Here is a 24,139-nt window from a genome sequence, read left to right on the forward strand (position 1 = left end):
TTCGAGTGTATTTACGCACACAAGCATACATAAATAGGTGTACACATAAAAACATACAAACACACGATAGAAAATTATAGTAATTATCAAAGCAAAAGTTGCGCTTGAAATTCATACAGTAAGAAGGGAAATAATTCAGAAAGAAACTGCAGAATCACTTCCCCTGGTATCGTAAGTGAAAGGAAATGACAAGTGAATGAATACATTGATAGAAGTTGTATTTACGTTAGTGTTCAGTCTATGCGAGCAGGGTAAACCCTGATACCGAATAGACATAATTAAAAATAATGAAAGTGGTTGAAGCAATAGGTTTTACCTTTAGGAAATCTCAAAGCATTTTTACCGAATTCCAATCATAAAAATAATATAAATATATTGACTACAGAAGTCGATGAATACCAATGTTATTCAGTAGAGGGAGCTATCTAGTCTAGTGCATCACTATGCAAAAATCAAACTTTAACGGAGCATTAAACGGTGTTGTTGTCAAGAGGAAAACCTGAGCTGATTTGTACAAGAAGTATAAGGCTATCGAAGTGTGAACTAATAGTTCTATTAAGGAACAAAAATCTCTCTCTCTCTATACATATATATTCAGTCGTTTGACCGTGAATCCCACGTAGCGGTTTTAGAAGCGGTATTTCGTCTGTCTTTACATTCTGAGTTCAAATTCCGTCGAGGTCGACTTTGCCTTTCATCCATTTCAGATCTATTCAATTAGACGTACAGATTATTTAATTACTTTTTTTAAAACTAAACACTTTCAAACTTCCGATACTGGTAAAATGTGTCACATAGAACAGGGTTTACTCTTAATGTTTTGGACAAAATTTTGCATTTTAGAAGTTATTTTGTCAGAAGTTACAGAGTGACAATGGACAAATTTATGTTTGATAAGTGCCAATACACAAAATTCTCAGCTTTTGACTTGCTCTCTAATTTCTGCCGATGATACATATACATATTACATTTATGTGTAAAAAAATCTTATCATGCTATTGAACCAATGAAAGAGCCTCTACCTGGTCGTTTGACACACTAAAAATAGCAGCCAAAGTATCCCCCTACCTAAATCACACGCCCAAATATTCTTTATCATAATCAAAACACTCACAAATTTAAAAAAGGATTATAGGTCGAAGATTTAATGATGGAAGTCAACAATGTGCTCGTGAATTTGGGAAAGAAATTTATCTTCGTTTTGAAATGGGATTTCAACAAAAGTTTATATTCATCAAATATGACACTGCTAGATGCATTAGATTGCATCAACATACTTGCAACATCTTTATAAATGAAATTTGCAACTGCAATACAACTCCTGGCTGTGATAGACAATCACAGCTACCTATTGATTTAAAAGAAGAATTGTTTTTGCAACTAACTCATGGTCCTCAACAATTTAAATTTTTGACTACTAAAATACAACATATTCACTTACAAAAAATTGTGAAACATCTTCACTCAATATTGAACATCAAATTACTTCCAGAATTGAATTTCCTCCTGAATTTAAATATCTTGTTATTCAAATTAATAGATTTTTAATTAATCAAAATATTAATATGGAAGAAAGAATCAAATGTGATATAATGAACTTCAGTTCAAAAAGGCAGCAAATATTTGGCACAAATTTTAATCTAAAAGTTGCTGCTATTCATAGAGGACCAACATCTAGAGCAGGCCATTTATACCACACTGATTAAAACGAGATGATATTTGGGATGAAATCAGTGACATCATTACATAAAGACATACTAAATTTCCTCCCAAATTGCCTAACATTGTTTTATTATTTATGGAAAAAATGTGAAAAAATTAAAAAGTAAAATTCAGTGGAATTGTAACTAAAAATTAAATTTAAGACGTAGATTGTATAACTGATTAATGATTATTTAGGAACAAAATTCATAAATAAAAAAAATTAACAAGAACATTTTCTTAAATTTGGAAATTAAAAATGGTTCTTTTGGTTTATAAAATAGTTTTAATATATGGAAAAACAAATATTTACATAGAATTGAAGGTACAATAATAGTCATTTTTTATTGCAAAATTAGATTACTTAAGGTGAACCTGGTAACTGATGGTTTTCGGGTCTTGTTGTTTGAAACTTTTTGTGAGCCATGGTGCAACCAACAACATGTTAAAAATCTCTGCCATTAATTTAGTGTGGATGGGTAATATCAAATAATTCAATCACAACATATATTTAAATGAAACATAAAAAAAAAAAATGAAATATTATCATCACTTACATGGAAAAATTGAAATATTATCTTTCAGTATTTTATAAGGTAAAATCTTAAATTATTAATTGAGACATTATTAATTATCTTATCACAGCAATGCCTGGAAAAATCATTGATTACGTGGAAAAATGCGAGCATGAAAAGTAATATTTTTAAGATTATAAACCTGGAAAAGTACAGGACAGGTTATTACACCTGTAAAAGTATAGGACAAACTATTACTTCAAGTAAAGAATAAGAAACTTTTTACTTAAAATATTGCAGCTAAAATTAAAATTTGAATATTAAAAATTATTTTATTATAGTTTGCAATTAACGCTATACTTATTTAAGTGGAATTTGGCTAATTTACTACCTTAAATACAGAAAAAAGTTACTAATTAGACAAACTTACAAATTAGCCGAATAGTTTTGTACAATAAATTTAAAAGATGAGAACTGTAAAGAATGATAAATTAGAAGAACTGGCATTCTTTGCTGCAATGTTTTAAGTAAAAAGTTTCTTATTCTTTATTTTACTTGAAGTAATAGTTTGTCCTATACTTTTACAGGTGTAATAACTTGTCCTGTACTTTTCCAGGTTTATAATCTTAAGAATATTACTTTTCATGCTCGCATTTTTCCATGTAATAAAATTATTGTGTGTGTGTGTGTATATAATATATATATATATATATATATATAACACAAAATAAAAATGTAAGAGATTAATTGCAGTTGCATAACAACAAAAAGTAAAAATACAATACGAAGGGGAATAACTCACAGGAAAAACATTCGAAACTTATTTCGCTTATTTGAATTGCAAGCAAAATAACTAAATTTTAACTACTCATGTTAGTAAAGCACGAGTAAGCTGACTTACGATGAAAAGTAGATCAGCTTTCACCGTACTATATTTTAGCGGTATATTGAACTAACGAAGTTATTAAAATGAAAATATCGAAGATATCAATTAAAATAGTTGAAACTGAATCCATGAAAACGACTTGATTGCCAATGTGTTCTAGTTTTGAGGTGTCTTTGTGAAACATAAATGTTCAATAAATATGTGGAAAAAAATTAATTTGAAATGCATTCAATGAGGAAAATTTGGCGCGCGACCGAGAGAAGAGAGAGAGGGAGAGAGAGGGAGAGAGAGAGGGAGAAAGAGAAAGGGAGAGAGAGAGAGGGAGAGAGAGAGAATCAACGAGGTATTCTAATTCTGTGCGTTCAAAAATATAAAAAAATGTAATTAAAAAAATATTTAAACTTGAAACCCACCATCTAATGGCATCTAACATGATTTCAAATACAGTCAGTATATCAAATTGTGGAGGCGCAATGGCCCAGTGCTTAGGGCATCGGACTCGCGGTTTCGATTCCCAGACCGGGCGTTGTGAGTGTTTACTGAGCGAAAACATCTAAAGCTCCACAAGGCTCCGGCAGGGGATGGTGGCGAACCCTGCTGTACTCTTTCACCACAATTTTCTCTCACTCTTACTTCCTGTTTCTGTTGTGCCTGTAATTCAAAGGGTCAGCCTTGTCACACTCTGTGTCACGCTGAATATCCCCGAGAACTACGTTAAGGGTACACGTGTCTGTGGAATGCTCAACCACTTGCACGTTAATTTTACGAGCAGACTGTTCCGTTGATCAGATCAACTGGAACCCTCAACGTCGTAAACGACGGAGTGCCAACACCAACAACAGTATATCAAATTATCTCTGCAAAATTTCAAATACCAGAAGAGAGATTTAGAAGTGGAATGACGCTTCAACTAAATACTGGTTTCAAATTTTGGCACAAGGTGAGCAATCTCCGGGGAAGATGCAAGTCAACTATACCAGTGCTCAACTGGTATTTATTTTATCAACCCTGAAAGGATGGAAAGGTAAAGTTGACCTTGGTGGAATTTGAACTCAGAATATAAAGACAAACCAAATACCACTAAGCATTTTGCCTGGGGTGTTAATGATTCTGCCAGATCATCAGCTTAAGCTTCAATTAAACACCGAAAGTTCTTTATCAATTAATTGACTCAATGTAACTTTTGGAAACTTGAAGGTCATCATATGGTGGAGCTTCTAGAGTGCCTCACTACATTCAGTTCAGTGTCACTGTCCAGTGTGTCACTGTCCAGTGTTTAAATCTAGTTGGTGTTAACTTTACATCCCTGTAAAAGTCAGTACAATTAGCAGGAACAAGTGTCTTGGGCGATCTTTCGATACCAGTACGAAATATCAGCCTTTTCCGTAAAAAGTGTTGGAGAGAAACAGGGAAACAACGTCATAAAAGTGAAAGACATACAGAGAGCGCGATTTATTTTCAAGGGTTTAGGGTTAGGGTTTGGGTTTTAGGGTTTGGGAATTCCATCCCTAACAGTAACCCTAACCCTGACACTAAAACCCTAACCCTAACACCGTAGTGAAGATTGTGCGGGTGTTACGGAAAAGGCCGATATTTAGGACTCATACTGTAAGATCGCCAGTGTCATGTTGTAGAAGAAATACACGGCTACTCTGCATTACATATAAGGGTGGATGGGAGTAACTGGAAAGATACACAGGGGGGGGGGTGTCAGGGCGTACCCTCAAGGTACAAGAAGTTCAGTAGGGACAGATGATCTAGAAGGGTGGGTGTCTAAGTTTGCAAGAGTGTGAGGGAAGAATGACAGATAGTTAGAAAGAAGGCAGAGGTGTCTGAAATAAGTAGCGAAGAAGGATGAGGGTGTGGTCAAAGATAAATATGTGTCTGAGGGAAAAGGTGATTAGAAATGGCTCAAGGAGGTAAAGTTAAGTGGCAGTACAAAAAAAAAAAAAGAGAAGTTGTATAATAAAACTGTAGATGGATGAGAAATAAGGAGAGAATGTATTTAAAGACGGAGTGTAAAGTAATGTACAGTGACAGAGATGGAAGTCAGAGATATATAGGGGTGGATATTGTGAATGGCAAGCAAAGGTTGGGGATGGCAGTCAATGATAGATATGAAAGGGTGTAAAAAATGATGGCAGATATAAAAGGGTGTTAAGAATGAGATATGGCAGAGAAGGAACAAATTAAAATAGATACAAAATGCTCACATGAACATAAGATACTGGATATCTGAACTGATCCTTCTTTATAAAAAAAGGGGATGCCAAAAATCTCAAGAACTACAGATCAATCAGTCTACTATCATGAATCTACAAGATCTTTTCAAAAAGGAATGAGAGAAAGCTGGATGAGAACACTACAGCAGACCAGCCAGCCTTCAGGAAAAACTACAGCACAATAGACCACGTTCATGCTATAAACCAACAGAAGGAAAAATGCTGAACTTACACCATACCATTACGCTTAATCTTTGTAGATTTTGAAAACGCTTTTGATTCCATGGATTTTGATGATATACTAAGAGCACTTGAGGAAAAGGTAACCAAACAAGACTATGAGAAGTTATAAGAGAATGTAGAACAACAACAACTATAAGTAGCAAGGTGATTGATTTATTATAATAGGTAAAGAAATCAGACAAGGAAATACCATATCACCCAAATTATTTACGTCTGTATTAGAAAAGGGGTTTAAAAACTTATATTGGTCAAATAAAGGAATAAATATAAATGGATGCATGTTAAATCATCTGAAATTCACTGATGATATTGTAATCATTTCCAAAGGCATTAAAGAATCAACAGCAATGTTCAAAGAACTCAAAGAAGAAAGCAAAAATTGTGGACTCAGAATTGATATTAGTCAAATGAAGATAATCTCCAACCATCACAGCTGAGATGTAGTAATAGATGATGAAATAGTTGAACATGTGAGCCAATACAACTATCTTGGACAAACAATCTGATTAAAGGATAAAAAGCAGACCAAAGAAATTGAACAATGAACACAATTAAAATGAGTATCCTTTGGTAAATTGAATCACATCATGAGCAATAACTTACCCATGTGTCTAAAAAGAAAGGTCCTCAACCAGTGTATGTTTCCTGCTATCATGTAGGCATCAGAAACATGGACTAACAAGAGCATTGAAAATAAATTAAGATCAACACAAAGAGCCATGGAAAGGAAAATGCCAAAGATTAACAAAATGGATAAATGAAGAAACAGCTAGATAAGAGTTGCAATAGATTTAATGGATATTATCTGGAAAATAAAAATCATGGATGAGGGAAACATCAGACTGTGCTTGGTGGAGAGAACATATGAAGGCCTTCATCCAGCAGTGGACTGAACATATGCAAGGATGAAGTATATATGTGTGTATGTACATATGTACACAGTGCAGCACCTCTTTAGCTTAATCATTATTACTAGCTAGGTTGGTAAGTCAGTAGTGCATTCTATATCACAACTTGGCTACCATGCCCAACAAAATGAGATATGAATTCACTCCTAATCCAATGTCTCCCTTTCACACACGTTTCGTCTACTGTTAGTGCATGATTATGTTTTTATAAAAAGTTAGAAAGTGAATAAACATTATGAAAGCAATACCAAGAATTGAAAATACTTATGATACTCTTGCAGTAGATTGACTATTTGCAGTGTTTATTTAATTTTATGACATGATCCACCCCCACTTTCTGTTACTCTACAAGGTCAAACTGCAGTTAAAGGAAGATTTTATTACTTGGTATGTGGCACAATTGTTATTTTAATGATTTAGTTAGGGAAGGGTAGCATTCATGACTTTTCTGCAGAACTTCTAAGAGTAAATTGATACCCTTAGATGGCAGACTTGGTATGAATACTTGCAGCTAAGTAAATTTCAGTAAAGGCAGACAAAAACAACTAATTATGTCTATCACACAAAATGGATACAATCCACAATAATGAGTTACTGACTTTAACTCACAAGGATTGGGTTGATCTAAAACTAAAGTAGAAACCATTTGTCCAAGGTATCACATATTGAGATTGAACTCTATGACAGCAAAATGACCTTAACAGAGCTAAAACTGTAGATGAATCAAAAGGATGTATCTTCAGTGACACAATAGCGTTAACTAATTGATTATATATATATATATATATATATATATATATATATTTACTTGGAGAATGGAGCAACAAATACAAGAAAAAGCATTTTCGTTGGACTAGATAGCTGTTGTTTTATTATGTGGAGCTTGTGAAATGAGTCAGTGTGGAGGTTTAGGTTATGTAATGAGTCATTTTGTATATTATGTCTTAGTCACTTGCTTGGATGCTTCAGACTACCCCTGAAGGATCGAGGCAAACCTACCACTTACCTATATATATATATATATATATATATATATATATATATAAATTAATCAAAGGACATGATGCTAAGTCTGTCTACCTGCTGGAAATAACAGTCAAAACTTTTATTTAAATCGCCAAAATACACTGATAATAACTACAGAAATCAACCGTCCAAAGAAACGGGCTAAGAAAATCTCCCAACTTACATCTAAGTATTTGGACTCATGTGGACCGGTTTCTGCACTGGCAAAAATAGCTTCAGCTTCCTCAGCATGCGTTACCATGATAGAGACTCCCAACCCACCGTGTTGAAGTCTGCACTGCGACTGATTCATTTTACACCGAAACCATGGTAGCCACCAGTGTGAAAATAATTTCAATACGGAGCAAATAATTCACAAAAAAATAATTTGCGAAGATACCATTGACTCTGTTATTATCTAGTGTAACAATTTAAAAATGATAATAACAAAATCAATAATATCGGCGATTGCAGGCCCAAAAAAGAATTAATGTTACATCTTTCATCTTGTTGCCAAAAGGTTTATACATTGAAACAATCTGCAGATGGGAGGTGACTGGTAATGATGTCCTCTTAGAACTTTATCTTTCAACTGTATGAGAGTTCTCTCAGCCAATTACCTCTGTCTAAGGATTACTTTTGCACATGAATATTTGAGTACTGAGACATAATAATAATTTATAGTATATATCAATACATACACTAAATTTATTCCACCTAAGGTACTGAGCCTGTTTCTCATCCACGTACTTCAGGTTCAGTCAGTCTGTACGACAACTTGAGTCTTCTATTAAACACCAGGCTGACCAATTAGTTCTAAGTGCATTTGGTAGATAGAAACTGTACAAAACCTGGAATATGTATGCATGTGTGTGTGAATGCTTACATTCTATACTTCATATGACAAGACACTGCTTTACAGATGCTGATGTTTGTTAACATTTCCCTGCCAACAAATTGTCCACTAGCACTGTTTTCAAAGACAGACTGAAAACTCCCTGACTTGAATAACAGGTAAGAGTTAGTGACAAGAACATCTGTCTGTAAAAATTGCTTCAATGATATGTATTCATCTAACCTATACTGGCATGGGAAAACAGATGTAAAATGAATGAATGACTGAGTGTCAAACTCTGCAATGCATTTAGGGCAAATTTCTTCTACTATAGCCTCAGGTTCGCCAATGCTTTGAAAGTAGAAATGATAGATGGAAACTGAGAATGTCATTATATATATATATATATATATATATATATATATATATATATATATATATATATATATATATATATATATATATATATATATATATATATATATAGGCACAGGTGTGGCTGTGTGGTAAGTAACTTCCTTACCAACCACATGGTTCTAGGCTCAGTCCTACTGCATGGCACCTTGGAAAAGTGTCTTCTATTATAGCCTCAGATCAACCAAAGCCTTGTGAGTGGATTTGGTAGCCGAAAACTGAAAGAATCCCATTGTATATATGTATATGTTTGTGCATCTGTGTTTGTCCCCCACCATCGCTTGACATCCCTGTAACTTAGCAGTTGGCAAAAGAGACTGATAGAATAAGTACTAAGCTTACAAAGAATAAATCATGAGGTCGATTTGTTTGACTAAAGGCAGTGCTCCAGCATGGCCACAATCAAATGACTGAAACAAATAAAAGAATATATATATATATATATATATATAAGCACAGACATGACTGTATGGATTAGAAGTTCATTTCACAACTATGTGGTTAGATACATTATTTACATTTGACAGATATTTGTCCCCATCTTGTTTGCTGTTAACACAACGTTTCAGCCGATATACCCTCCAGCCTTCATCAGGTGTCTTGGAGAAACTCAAAGGTCAGAGAATAAAGACTGAAGTCCGTCACTCACCTGTGAAAGCAGTAATTAATGTAAATAGCCGACATCTAGAAAGCTCTGAAGAAGCAGTACTAAACAAAGGTCTCAACTTTGAGACAACTATCAAGTGCATTCCATACTTGGAAATAATAGCCCCTATTGAAGAGATAGCCGTAAAGATACCAAAAGCTCAGGGAGATGAACTAAAGTGGAAAGTGAGACAGGTATTAGAAAAACCGAAACTTTCCAAACCAAACATCACTAAGGAAGAAAAGTTTGCTATCAAAAGACTACAGAGTGACAATTCCATCAAAATACTTCCAGCAGACAAGGGAAATACTACAATGGTGATGAACAAGTCTGACTACTCTGAAAAGTTAGCAAGTCTTATATATGATGGTAGCTACAACAAAGTAAAAAAAGACCCGACTTTGAAAATAGAGAGGAAGTTGTCACAGATCTTGATTAAGAACAAGGATCACTTTACGCCAATGAAGTACAGACAACTGACTCAACACTACAGTAAACTATCACACATGTACGGTCTTCCTATGATTCACAAGGATGGTATTCCATTAAGACCTATAGTGAGCTGTAGAGGTTCAGCATGTCATCCACTGAGCCGCTTCCTTGTGGATATAATCAGTCCATTAGCAGTAAAGTCAACATCATACGTGAAGGATTACACCCACTTCACAGAATTGAACAATGATGCTCCCATTAAATCCAACCAGATCGTGAGTCTAGATGTGACAAGTCTGTTCACCAAAGGCCCAACTGGTGAAGCACTATTGGTGATTCAAGAAAAACTAGTGACAGACACCCATCTAAAAGAATGCACAAATATACCGATAAGAAACTTGATGGAAATGTTGACCATCTGTGTAGAAACTACCTACTTCAGTATGGACACTGATATATATCGACAAGAAGAGGGTGTAGCTATGGGTTCGCCATTATCGCCGGTAATAGCCAATATATACATGAAATACATTGAGAATTTGGCTTTAGGATCAACACCACTAAAACCAACCTATGGGTGTGATATGTTGATGACACCTTTATACTCTGGCCCCTTCAAGAAGATGTCCAAGTGCTGTTAGATCATCTGAACTCAATAAAGCCGTCAATACAGTGGAAAAAGAAAAAGACAATCAGCTAGCATTCCTGGACATATTAGTAACACACACCAAGTATGGATTCAGGGCATCCGTATATCGCAAGCCGACCTATACTGGATGATACCTCAACTTTAACGCCCACCATCTATACAGTGTAAAGAGAGGGATTGCTCAGTGCCTAAAACATCGTGCAAAGAATATAAGTAGCGATTGTGATACCCACCACAAAAAAATGAATATATATATATATGTATTCAGACACACATATATGTACACATATGTGTGTAAATGTCATTTTGATGCTTCTTTATTAATATTACCTAAGTTAAAACTGTGTCTTTGATTACATTAACCATAGTTTCAGCTTCTGATGTATGAAGATTACAAATGACAGCAAAATAGCTTAATTGAAAAACAGGTAAGGATGGAAAAGTAGATGTTAAAATGATGAGACATACACACATGTACTTAATTCTTAATAGTGAATGTTATATGTAAAATAAAAAATATTATTTCAGGCCAATGAACTTGGTTCTAAATCTTTCCAAACATGACTGTATTTATTCATATACAATATGCACTTTTTGCTGGGAGACTTTTAAATTTTAAAATTGGGAAAATAGCTGCATTATGCATGAGAACTGAATCTCACCTATTTTTCTAGTCTCAAATGTGTGGCCATAATCAAGGAGGCATAGCTGGAAGTTATAAATATTTTCCAAAGCTAACTGATGTGTAGCAAAAAGTTTTAAATCACAATAACAATGTTACATTTTTCACCATGATAGAAATCATAATTTAAATAGCATTTTCCATAATGAAAACATTTTCAATTTCAACTAAAATATTAAACGAACATTGGTATTTCATTTTAGGTTCATTCACATTCTGATAAGGAAAATATTAATTTTGTTTCAACAATGAAAGTATTACGTACTGGCCTTCCATACTGAATTTTGTTGACAGTAATTTCATAGGATGTGTGTTTGTCAGCTGTGCAGTTAATGCTGCTTTTGAAATTGCTTTTTGTTTAGTAAAGGATTTGTAAACTTTTTCAATGTACTTATTTGACAGAGCTATTATAATCAATTTGACTAAACTCCTAGTGCACATTATACAGGAGACATTCCTGAGGTTTCATTGTCCATAAAATGGTTCACATTATATGTGAGTGCATATTGTACATAAATATATACACAACCTCCATTTTATTTCATTGCTCTTTTCAAGTTGGAAAGTCTAGAACTGTCTACATGAATTTGGATATCCCTGTTCTTTTGGAACAACTATTTTTACAATGGGAGGCTTTTTTTTTTCCTGTTAACTCCTGAAATGTGAAGACAGAATGGAACCAGTTTTTAGTCCATAGGGTTAATGAAAGGGACAACAAACTAACTGGCTAATTGTGACACCAGCACCTATTCTGGCACGTCAATTTATATATTACTGGTAGGGAGATGAATCGCTGCTATCTCTAGTGGCTGAGTGTCCATCATTGACGAGACTAATTAAGGTCAAAATCATGTGATCTGGTGGTCTTGGCACTGGAGGTAGCAAGGATTTATCTTGCTAGTGAGTGCATTTTGCTCCAAAGAGCCAATATGAGAGTTTCTCTCAAGGTAACTATCACAGTATAGTTTGTTCTCATAGAACATCAATGTTTAAGTGAGGATAAATATTACAACATTACGAGTATACAGCATTTGAACTTATGACTCTCTGGTCAGGTTTCCAGCTTTTCAACTCATAGAACCTTAAAAATAATTAGGAATCTTGATGTGATAATAAATTATATAAGTTTATTCAATTCCTTTTATATCTAATTTCTATTTTCAGCTGTTGCGGGTGAAGAGTGAAAAGGTAAACATAAAACAAAATGAAAATATAAGGCAAATGACTTACAAAATGAAAAGAAATGCACACTGATATGTGTAGGATGATGACTTGAATAAAACAATAAAAAATAAACTTAGTGTTATGAAATTTCTAAAAATACACTGTGTCCAAACAATTCATGATATATGTCTAGGTCTGTGTTCACATGAAGTAGTTTGGTAGGTACCTTGCTCATACTGCTGAATGAATATGCCTTGAAGCAAGCAAAAATTCCAGTTGAATCTTTACTTGATATGTTAAAACTTTTTTTTTTACGAATAGAAAACAGCACTTACTCCGGTCTCTGAGAATGGGAAGAGTCTATTCTCAGACCAAAAATTCAACCTCAATGCTTGTAACAGAAAGGACTCTGCTAAAGACCACACGAGAAAGGTGATAGTGTTAAACAGTGAAGTGAATTGTCTACTACTACCACCACTACCACCCACGAACAAGATTGGTATTATCCAACAGACTTCTACACAATTTCTCTCAAACAAATTTCATTAACAAGTCTTTGGTTAACCTAAGGCTATGATAGAAGATACTTGCTCAAGGTCCAATATAATGGTAGTGAAACTAAAACCACAGTTGTGAAGCAAACACCTTAACCACACAACACAGATGTGACCTTGGCATTAGCATATAATAATAATTCTCGAAATTAATTTTCACCTGTACATTAAAAAGCAACGAATGTAAACTGACTGTAACCTGTTTGACCTTGTCAACATAAATCCATGACTCATTTCCATGATTTCTTTCTCAATGGTGACCTGTATGAGTTTCATAGAACCAGATACTTACAAGACTTCTCCCTGTCATAAACTACTGGTTTCATTTCTTTTGAAAATTTCAATTATCAGTAATCATCAGCCCCAAACACAAATGTCTCCTAAGTCCTAGGGACTTAGAGTTGCTGATTATACCAGGTCTCAAAGTGTTAGTTGCATAAGAGGTAGGGTACTAAGTGATCTTAGATAACATCCCCGGCAGCCAGGTGAACCAAGGCAATGTAGAATTCAGTGTTGTGTCCAATACACAATTAAATGGCAGTAGTAAATTTGAATTTAAAATCTAGGACCTGATAATCCAATTCTTATATTCAGTTGGCCATTTCACGTGTACAAGCTTCAGCTGACACAAGCATCCTGGGTATTATAGAACTTTGCATTCCTGAAAATCTTGTCATTACACAGAATTCTGTAATGTGAAATCTAAATTATGAAAACAATGTTTCATCAGAAGAAAACAAACCCACAGCTTTGTATGATCTCTCATAATTAAAACCACAAGTGTAAGCCATAATACTTCTGCTAACATTTCATGATGTCACGTATAACCAAGATTGCATCACAAAAGCTGACTTTTCATCTCAGAACCAAAATCTTTAACAGTAGCGGACTGTATACAATGGTAAAACACAAATACATTAAGTGTTGGTCCAGTGTTTGGTGATACGCTAAAATAATGCTCTCGGGTGTAGTGTATTGGGAATGAGGAGCTGTGCCGCTGAACAGAGAGCCGGCGAAAGGCTTTCTCCCGCATTACAATTTTTGAAAAAAATCAACATTTTACCACTACTAAAACAGTTGCTGTTCTTTTTAATGTGCCGACATAATCCTTACCTTTTTGTGTTAACCCATGTCTTACAACAGACTGAAAATATTTTGTTCAATCTTTCCGCATTTAGAACTTCCCTGTTTATATATATTTCCCCTTAAACATTAAGCTGGAAAAATCCAAATAAGCATTAGCCACAGTAAATCTCACTCAAGTTATCTTTAAAACTCCCGTAAAACAAAGGGGCTCTGAAAGTGTTACGGGCATTTTCTATACAACAAAGTAGAAAGAAAAATGAAGTGAAATAATATATATAAAAAAAACCCAGCAAATTCATTTAATATAGCATTGATATCAAAGTCATGGCATCCAGTAGCGAGATCAATATCACAAACATACTGTTAATATTAACGATGTACACGGTCAATAGGGACAAGCAGACACATATAGAAAAAGACAATATAAAGGTATCAATAAACAGAAGGTAAGAAAGAATGACTATAAAAAGAATAACGCCTTGGCTTGGCTGAATTCTGATTTTTAAAAGAATCACATTCACCTTGAATGACTATCGAAAACAAGTTAGAGGTGAATTTTCTATGGAAATAAATCCAGGTCTATTATGATTTAATCAATTTCTATATAGACATAAACGTGACCAAACATGATACAATATCAAATTGTCATAGATATATAACAGAACATAGAAATAGAAAGTATTTAAATGTTCATAGCAAACCTAGCAGCTGCTGTGTTTCATTGAGGAAATTAAATCGATCTTTCTTATCCGTTATCGGTGTTTATTCCGAAGGATGAAAAAAATAGGAAGTTTTTTTTGTTTTTGGTCAAACACTGAACTTAAATGTAGTAAAAGAAATCGGTTTCCAATTTAAGGAAGAAAACGTCTTAACAGGGATGAAATAACAAATATTATGGTTGTGAGGGTTATGCTATTAAAGAACGTGTGGAACTGAGGATGTTTGTTTTCATTTATTAGTTTATCCTGGTTGTCACAATATACACACATGTTGCTGTCGGTGGTGGGGAAATAAATCCTCACTCGGCAATAAAGGCAGAAACAGAAATAAGGAGCAGGAAATTAGTGGTAATGTTAATAATTAGGTAAATTACTAAAATATAAAGAATGCACCGGAATGGTGTTTGAGTATATTAAGTTTAAATAAAGTTCTACTTACGTTTATTTGAGATATCCACATGTAAGAGCGGACGAAAACTGTTGGCGGAAGTTTGGAATTATACTCTCATAACCAAAAGCACTTACTTTAAAATTACTTTTAAAAATCCAGATTTCTTATTTCCACTCTAGTAGAATCAAAGAAAGTGACAGTTAAAATACATCAACATCTCTAACTGATAAAAAAAAGTTGACATTTACTTTAATTTTCATTGATATAACAATAAGCAACTGCTTAAAGAGTTCTTTTTCAGTGCCATTAGATGTTTATACTCCCCAATTTTAAAAGTTTGCTTTCTTAGTAAAAGACTTCGAATAAAGTCTGCTTGTATTTTTCAGCTGCTAATCTAATCCCATAAGATGCCCTTTAAAAATGATAATGATTTGTAAATTATTTAAGCATTATTTCTCGTTTTAATTTTGTTTCCCTTCCAAAGAGCGGCATGGGCTAACTAAATTTCAGAGGGAGGAAGACTTTTAAAAGAATAGCCTTAAGAAAGAACTTCCTTTTTAGTAATAATTACTTCAGTTCGGACCAAGACAGAAAAGGTGAGCATTAAATTATTTGTGTTTCTTGCATGAAACAACCTAGAAATTGCATTGCTTTGTTAGAATCTAACTTCATTCTTGCAATTTCCATTCATTCCTTATTCAAACACACTTTTTCATTGTTGGGAGTCTTAATATGGGCAAAAATACCGATGTTTATTAATTTTAAAATTATTAAACTTTTCTTTTCACTCAGTGATTTAAAAAAAAAAATTGCAATTAATTAGCAGTCAAAGCAGACGTCATTGATAAAGTTATGCTATCAGAATTGATAATGTTTTACTGCAAAGATTTTGCTTTGCTGTGTTTAAATGTCACTTGCAAGTGCGCCTATCTGTCGCTTTCGCCTTCTTGCGCTGATTAGATCGGCATCTAACAAAGCTAACTTTTCCAACTTTATAACGACGACGCCTTTGAAAGAAAATTTATCGGAATTACACACACGTATATTGAAAAAAAAAACAACAAAAAACAAAGTAGTTGGTCACTTTTCCATTCTCATACAATAAATTGCTTTCATTTTTCCATATTTCTCTCAAATAGTATAATATTATTTAGATACTTCTCCAATAGGGAACTGGAATGTCTGCAGACTTGCCATCTAGATTTCTGAAGGATTAATTTATCACACACACAGACAGAGCTGATGTCTTGAAATTATTATTAATATTTTTTTTTGCATATATTTGAGTTCTATTTAAATTGTTTTCTAATCCTATAAACTATTGAAGTTACAAATACTCATTCATAGTATGATGATAGGAAAAATGTAAACTAATTTATTTTTCATGTTTAGCTTTTTTAGAGTCAGGATTTGACTGCTATTTTTCAGCGTGGTGGTATCTCTTAGATACCCTGTATTATAATTTAAAATAATTATTACCTTTGATGGTTTTTATTCCCATGCTGACCACTTGATAAGATCAATATTTTAAATATCGATCTTATCCTTATATATATATATATATATATATATGTGTGTGTGTGTGTGTCTTTTTATCAATGTATCTTTTATAGCTTCCTATAAATGCACGCAATCATTGTGTTATAGAATTTTTTTATGCGTGTGTGTAATGATGCAGGGTATTAATTGTCGTCTTTTTCTACTTTCAAGACTGAGAGATTCGCAAAGCTGAGCCCATGCACCTACGCACGCTTTGTGTTAGTTTGCTTACAAGTGCCAGTTAAACGAAGACCAACCATCAGCCAGTAATCTATGACGTCTTACTGACTTGCTACAATCTGTTCACAAGGAATTGTCTGACTTGAACAGACCAGAACCAGTTGTGGTGAGGCAACCAAAGCAATCACACGGTTTCTGTTGATGGTGCAAACGGTTATTCTCCACTCGGAGTACCTACCAAAAATGGAACTAAGCTTTCTCATCCTTCTTAATCTAGCCACACTTTGGGGTAAGTATTTTCTCTTTTCCAAATTATTTTCTTCTAATTCCGTTTACATCTTGTATGTCGCAAATGAGAGCATCAGTTTTCACCAATTTTGAATCGTATGCTTTCGGAATCTCTTTATATAACAAGTGCATTAGTGCGAACGTTTAGCGCACGGAGGTCTCATAGCTTCGATTCTTTGATGTACCAATCTCACTTCACTCATTGTGAGAAAAGCATGAATATCGCACATTTATCTTACTTTATAAACACTCAAGAATTCAATAATTACCGGCTTTATTGGAAGATCTTCACTTAGGTAAATGTCAAAGAATGTTTTGACAATGTTAGGAAAATATTTGGAAATGTGGTTATGAGGGCTAATTTGAGGTGCTAAATCCAGAGTTCCTCTAGTTGTTGTTTAGCCCTAGGTCAGCTGTAATTGACCAAATCTATCTTCAGAGGCGCTAAGCCGTGGCCATCCAATTTTATTTTCTAGTATACTTCCTTAAATTGAAAGAAAAATGGTCTGCTTTTTCTAGCGGGTCGAGTCACTATGTAGAGCATGTATGGGTAACCTTTTTCGAGAAACAAGGCTCATCATCCGGTGGGCCGCACTCCTAAAAAGGTTTTAAGGTAATTTTTCGTTTGGTGTGCCATTCAGAAAGTCCCCGCGGACTGCTGTTTGCCCTTGACCATTGTAGGGGCTCTCTTTTTGACTTGATGAAGGAACATTTTTAAAGGTAAAAACTCACGATTGTCGGGCACTGATTCGCTTCAGCGTGTTATTTATTTATTTTTTTGTTTAAATTTTAAATGAGGCACTTATTTGACCATGTTGCAGAATTCTTGAGCAAAATAATGAAATCTACGTATCTTCAATAATGAAAATATTACTATAGTATTTTTGGGGGTAATTTTTCAGATTAATACCCGCACGATCTTCACTAGGGTTTTAGGGTTAGTGTTTAGGGTTACGGTTAGGGACGGAATTCCCTAACCGTTACCGTAACCCTAACACTCTAGTGAAGAAAGTGCTGGTGTTAATCTGAAAAATTGCCTTTTTTTGCTTTTGGAATCTCGATAATTACCAAGTACACACCCAATGTGTCTATAGTCAGTATGATGGTGACAGTAATGTATAAATATAGGAAAAGGAAGGATACAAGTGAAAATTGTCTGAAAGTTTTAACTAAATATAATTTCGGTGGAATTTTTCTCACACCATTTACTTCAGAGAACCCCGTATTCAGGATTACCACTTTCTGTGCTGTATATATTTTCTTGAAAGAACTTTTCATATTATAGAAAACGCACTGTACTAATACTTTTATTATTTTTCTTGGGTGTCCTACAATAGATCCCTTACCCTATGGAATCCAGGAATATGAATGAAATAGACGACTTAACTGGGATTTGAACACAAATTTAGTTACAAGTGAACCGGATTTTTTTTTTTTTTAGCAAAGTCTGTAATCTGACGTTCTGCGCTCGATCGTCTCCTCCAATGTTATATCAAAAATAGTTATCAATATAAAGAATACTGTTGTGAAATTATGTAGTGATCCAATGTACATCACTCAGAATGAGTTTTGAAAGCATTTCAGTCAATTCGAAATTTAGATAATTTGCTGGAGGTTACAGAGAACAAAAGCTGTCAGAAGAATTAGTGGGGAAGCTGGTGGTAGATAAAACAATTGCTTTCTAATTGAGATACCAATTTTAAGATCAGTGTTGTAATAGATTTAGAATTGATTAAAATAGTTTCTTTCCAACAGATTTTCATTGTTTTCAAGTTGAAACTTGAGAAAATTGTTATCTCAATGTTTGTACTGCTAGTTTTATACCAGAGTCAAAATACCGAACAAAATATAAAAAGTAAACTTTTCGTTTTATATATATATATATATATATATATATATATATTTCTCCTACAAAAATTTTACTTCGTCATTAGTAAAAAGAGACAAGTGTTAATTCTTTCGTCTCGTTGTGTGTGTGTATACACACACACACACACACACACACACACACACAAACATATATATATAATGAGACATATGCACGCACGCAGTATACTGGTGCTGTAAGAGGGCTAATTAAGAATTCATTGTGAAAACAAGACTATCCTAGGATTAAAAGAGAGTTGAGAGAATTTCAAGAGAATCCGTCAAGAAGGACCGAAATTGGTGATGAGTGGGGGGGGGGGAGCAGGGAGCTTCCAGTACGGCTGCTTAACTAAGCATATTCGAGAATTTTTATTAAATAAACTTGTATGATTTAATTTCTCCCAATTTATCCATTCATTGGATCTTGTTAAATTTCTTTCAACCACTTGAAACTTTTACACCATACTTTAAAAAGTGTGGTTTTGATGTAGTTTTTTGCATGCTGGTGACGAAAATTAGTTTCGTCATCAGAAAGTTTGAGAAAAATGAAATTTTTTTGAAATTTAAGTGGCTAGAAGAAATTTAACTACTTCTCTCACTTATAATTCACACATGGCTATGTGGTAAGAAGCTTGCTTTCCAACCACATGGTTCCGGGTTCAGTCCTACTGCGTGGCACCTTGGGCAAGTGACTTCTACTATATAGCCTCGAGCCGACCAAAACCTTGGTATAGAGAAACTGTAAGAACCCCGTCGTATATATGTGTGTGTGTGTTTGAAGAAGCTCCCCACAACATGTGTTGCTACGTTTACGTCCCTATAACTTAGAGGTTCGACAAAAGAAACCGATAATATAAGTACCTTAAAAAAATGCTGGGATCGATTCTTTCGACTAAAAATTCAAGGCGGTACCCCAGTATGGCTAGTCTAATGACTGAAATAAGTAAAAAATAAAAGAAAATACTTAATTCTTGTTTGCGTTTAAATTTTTGCTCTTAAAGTCAAACAATTAATTTGTAAAGAGTTCAAACAGTTCAATAAATCATTTGCCGCGAGAAAGAAAAGTCTAACGTCTCGAGCTGAATACTTCGGTTGGAGCTGTTCCAGTCTGAATCGTTTCGTTTCTCTATGACGAAGGGTTCTGTCTGAAACATTAGATTTTTCTTCTTCCCCACGGCATAAAATATATTCCACCGCTTGAGTTATTTACATCACTATACTTATGAGGCAGAGTGTCAATAGTTTCCTCAGATTCTACTATTTCACTGTCACAAACCTCCGCTCTAGCGAATGTGGAGGTATTGTTTTTAGTCGTGTTTGTTTGTTGTTTTGTTCGTTAGTTTGTCCGTGGACAAGATATCTCAAGAACCGCTGGAGGGATTCGAATGAAACTTTCAGGGATGTTTGGCCTCGTGACTGGCACGAGCTGATTAGATTTTGGGATCGATCCGGTACCGGACAAGAATTCTGGTTATTATTTGGAAGATTTTTTGGCATAACTCCAAATGTATGCCTAGCTCTGATTTTGCTTCCTCATAACTTTGTGAAAAAGCGATATTTTCAAGTAAAACTTTCAACAGATACTCTTCAGGTGGTGTAAGTTACGATCATATCAGAATTTGATGTGGAAGAGAAAAATGGTGTGGGAACGGGGGCGGATAATTCACACACCTCATCAAAACGTGTGTGGGAACAAAGTTGTGAATTATCCGAACCGCAACCCATTTTTTTCTTTCACATCAAATTCCAAGACAGTCGTAACCTAAAATATATCTCTTTATTTATTTTTTTTACTTGTTTCAGTCATTAGAATGCAGCCATGCTGATGCACCACCTTTAAGAAATTTAGTTGAACGAATCGACCCCTGTGCTTATTTCGTAAAGCCTGTTATTTAGTCTATCGGACCGTTTTGTCGAACCGCTAGGTTGTGGAGACTTAAACACACCATCACCGTTTATCACTCTGCGGTGGGGGACAAACTCACACACACACACACATCTATCTTTTACTTGTTTCAGTCACTAGATTGCAGCCTTGCTAGCGCACTGCCTTAAAAAGTTTTAGACGGACAAATCGATCTCAGGGCTTAATTTTTTAAGCCTAGTACTTATTGTCGACCTCTTCTCAACCGCCAAGTTACGAGGACATAGACACACCAACACCAGTGGAAGACACCCACGACGGGCTTCTTTAATTTCTGTCTCTCAAATCCACTCACGAGACTTTGGTTGGTGGAAAGACACTTACCCAAGATGTCACGTAGTGGGAAGCAAACTTCTTAAACAGATCCACGCCTGCGCCATATATGTAGACAATTTTAACACAAGATATCCTATTTCCAAAAACTTATGAGGAAACAAATAGGTGTGAATTATCCGAGACTTTCCACCTCTCCAGAAAAAAAAAAAACTTTTTTCATTACATATTTTGATATATCCTTAAGTCTACACTATGTAAAATGTATGTCAGGAAAATTTCATTAGAGAAATATATATTTTTCAGAAAGTTATAAAATCGAGGCGGGGCACATATCTGTAGTTATGTCTGTTAATTTTATAGTAAATTGAATTAAATTCTTGTTAGCACTAGGTTGCACAGATGTAAAAGTTAATTTTACAAACTAAGTGTATAAGATTCAATGAGATAGCTTTTGAAATTTGAGAACAACGACAATAATTAATCGAATCGGACAACTATTATTGTACAGATACATGTAGACTAAATTGCGAAAAAGAATTTAGTGATTTAAACCATTTTTTCTGCGTCGTTTAAGTTTTTGACAAGTAATGAAATATTTATTTATAGATTTCTAGCTGGAAGTGGACCCTGGTTGAGAATATTTATAAAGAAAAGGCATTTCAATCACAACTGTTTAATTCCTTTTTGTTTTTTTTAGGGTACATCGAATATAAAGCTTACTGCCTAATGTACATATTTTTTTAAAGATTGTAGTGTGCTTTGTAGAAGATTTGATTACTTTTTCTAGCAGGTCTAGTGACGAGGCTCTCTCTTTGGATCGTGGTAATATTAGTTTATTGCTAGGCAGAATATTTATGATGAATCGCTTAAAAAAGAAAGCCACAGGACTGCTACAAGTAAATTAGATTATTTTTTTAAAGCCATCATTACTTTTAGTTCTTTGTCTCTGCTTCTGCTGATATTTATGTCAATCGATGTATGTTGTGAAGGCAGTCGTGCAGAATGGTGAGGAATGGTTAGAAAGCCATTCATTCACTAAAAGATTGTTTCTGACGCTATCTAGGAAACCAGATAGCGTGTGAAACATTTTTAACTGTCTGAACAACTTTCCCATGACTTTGTCGAACCCCCCCCCCCTCTCTCTCTTCATTGCGTCGATGTTTTAAGAAATATTCGGTTGACATTCTGTTACAAATATTCTGCAATTAAATATTCTACAGCACTTGAATTATAAGGGATGTGTATGTACAGATTTTATTTTTTCTTAGTTGATATAAACTATTATTTAGTGATAATTTATGGGATATAAAAACTTACACTGAGGTAAATTTATTTATGACAATAAACTAAATAATTCAAGTATATACATTTGTGTAAAAAGAACTACCAGTATACACTGAACGTTTAATATAGTACATATTAAAATGGTCTCAACTGTGCATGCACTCGCACGGGCACACGCACGCACGCAATGTGCATTCCAGAAGTTTTGAGACTTTTTCAGAGGAGACATTAATTTCAAAGAAGTACAAAACTCTAATCTCCTAAGAAGGATCCTCTGACGCTAGGGTAGCTAGAGGGGAGGGGGATCTACCCCGGGCAGCATTTTTATGGGGGTGGTACCACTTTTGGGTCAGCTGTAGGCATTATGTATTCTTTGTGGCAGCCTGTAGGCGGCACACACTCTAGTTACAGCAGTGTCCTCTCACTTCAATGCTCTTGTAGTGCTCCAGCTACTTTGTGAAGGCTCCATGGAAGTCCTCCATATTGAAGGTGTCCAGGACCTTTGTCACAGTCTCCTTCATCTTCAAAATAGCTGTCCCTGAGGTTTTCCTTCAGAAATCATGGGGAGCATGTCTGGACTGTAGGATGGATGAGGGACAATTTTGATGTCCGTCTCAGTCAAGTAACTGGTTACCAGGATGCTCTTCATTGAGCCCCCTTGAAACAAACTATGCACATGTTCAGATATTCATGAATGTTTCTGTGTACATTTGCTATACAAATTCCAAACTGTATGCTTATTGTCTTTATAGACATGTGACAATCTTCATCCAGTAAATTGCAAAATACTCAACCAGCTCTGATGATCTGATGTCCCTCTCCCTCCCACACTTCTCATTGTCTCTCACCTCCTCTCTACTGTCCTTGAACCTCTTGTTGTAGAGAAAAAGTTGATCCATAAGTAATCTGGAACATCTCAAAAGTTTCTACAGCATTTTTGCCCAGTTGAACACAAAACTTTACTGCATAGTGAGTTTTTCAATGTCCTGACTGCATTCTGCTGACTAATCAGCTGTGACAAGCATTGTTTAGTAGGTTGTGTTTAAAGTGGTGTTACAGCTATCTCCTTCAATCTGGAATAACAGAAGTTGTCAGGCCAGATTCTTAGAAGTATAGTAATGACATACTAAAATTATAATAATCTAGACCAGTTATAACTGCTTCTACTAAAAAGTCTTAAAACTTTTAGAATGTACACGTGTGTGTGTGTGAGCATGCATTATCTTTGTGTGTGTGCACACACACACATGCATACACACAAAGATAATAAAGTGTAGATTATTCATGAGTCCCTTGTTTCTACAATAACACTGTATAACACAAGTATCTTTACCTCTTGAAACACAAGAGCTTAAAACACTAGGTAGATTGAATATTTTTAATTTTCACATTAGGTGTAATCCTGTCCACATTATCAATACAAGTTTTTCTGAAAATAGGAGATGCACTACCTCACAATGTACACCATCACCATCCTCCACATTTGTTTCAAGGTTCAAGTTTTAATCATCAGCATTATCCAATCAATGTTCCAATCCCATCATTTGTAACCATAACATTGTTGTTTCCAGCTTGCATTACAAAGATAGTAATTTCTGCTGCTGAACAGTTATTTTTTATGTTTTTATAACTGCACATCTGCTCATCTATAGACATGAATCATAAGCAAGATTCATGTCTTGGAATAGGACATGATTCCTATTCTAAGCAAAATGACTTTTTAACCTGTC

At 34.5% G+C, this 24,139-nt stretch overlaps 2 protein-coding genes across 4 annotated transcripts in view; one reads left to right on the top strand and one right to left on the bottom strand.

Moving 5' to 3' along the window:
• The window catches only part of LOC106877209 (uncharacterized), a 112,265-nt gene extending 95,449 nt beyond the window's left edge, over window positions 1–16,816 (bottom strand). The window contains exons 1-2 of one of the 3 annotated variants that reach the window (XM_089353863.1): window positions 16,532–16,816; window positions 15,101–15,227 (exon numbers count right to left, since the gene is read on the bottom strand). The gene's annotated coding sequence lies outside the window, so the exon portion shown is untranslated. Of the gene's footprint in view, window positions 1–14,643; window positions 15,247–16,531 lie in introns of those variants that run through there. The other 2 variants (XM_014926060.3, XM_014926061.3) reach the window with 2 other exon arrangements.
• A 114-nt stretch (window positions 16,817–16,930) lies between these two features.
• LOC106877208 (laminin subunit beta-1) overlaps window positions 16,931–24,139 on the top strand; it is a 171,603-nt gene continuing 164,394 nt past the window's right edge. The window contains exon 1 of the mRNA XM_014926058.3: window positions 16,931–17,060. Coding sequence (XP_014781544.1) covers window positions 16,973–17,060 — 88 coding nt within the window. The 5' untranslated portion in view covers window positions 16,931–16,972. The remainder of the gene's footprint in view (window positions 17,061–24,139) is intronic.

The sequence above is a fragment of the Octopus bimaculoides genome, chromosome 6 (genome assembly GCF_046866305.1).
Source record: "Octopus bimaculoides isolate indiv1 chromosome 6, ASM4686630v1, whole genome shotgun sequence".
Taxonomy (NCBI): domain Eukaryota; kingdom Metazoa; phylum Mollusca; class Cephalopoda; order Octopoda; family Octopodidae; genus Octopus; species Octopus bimaculoides.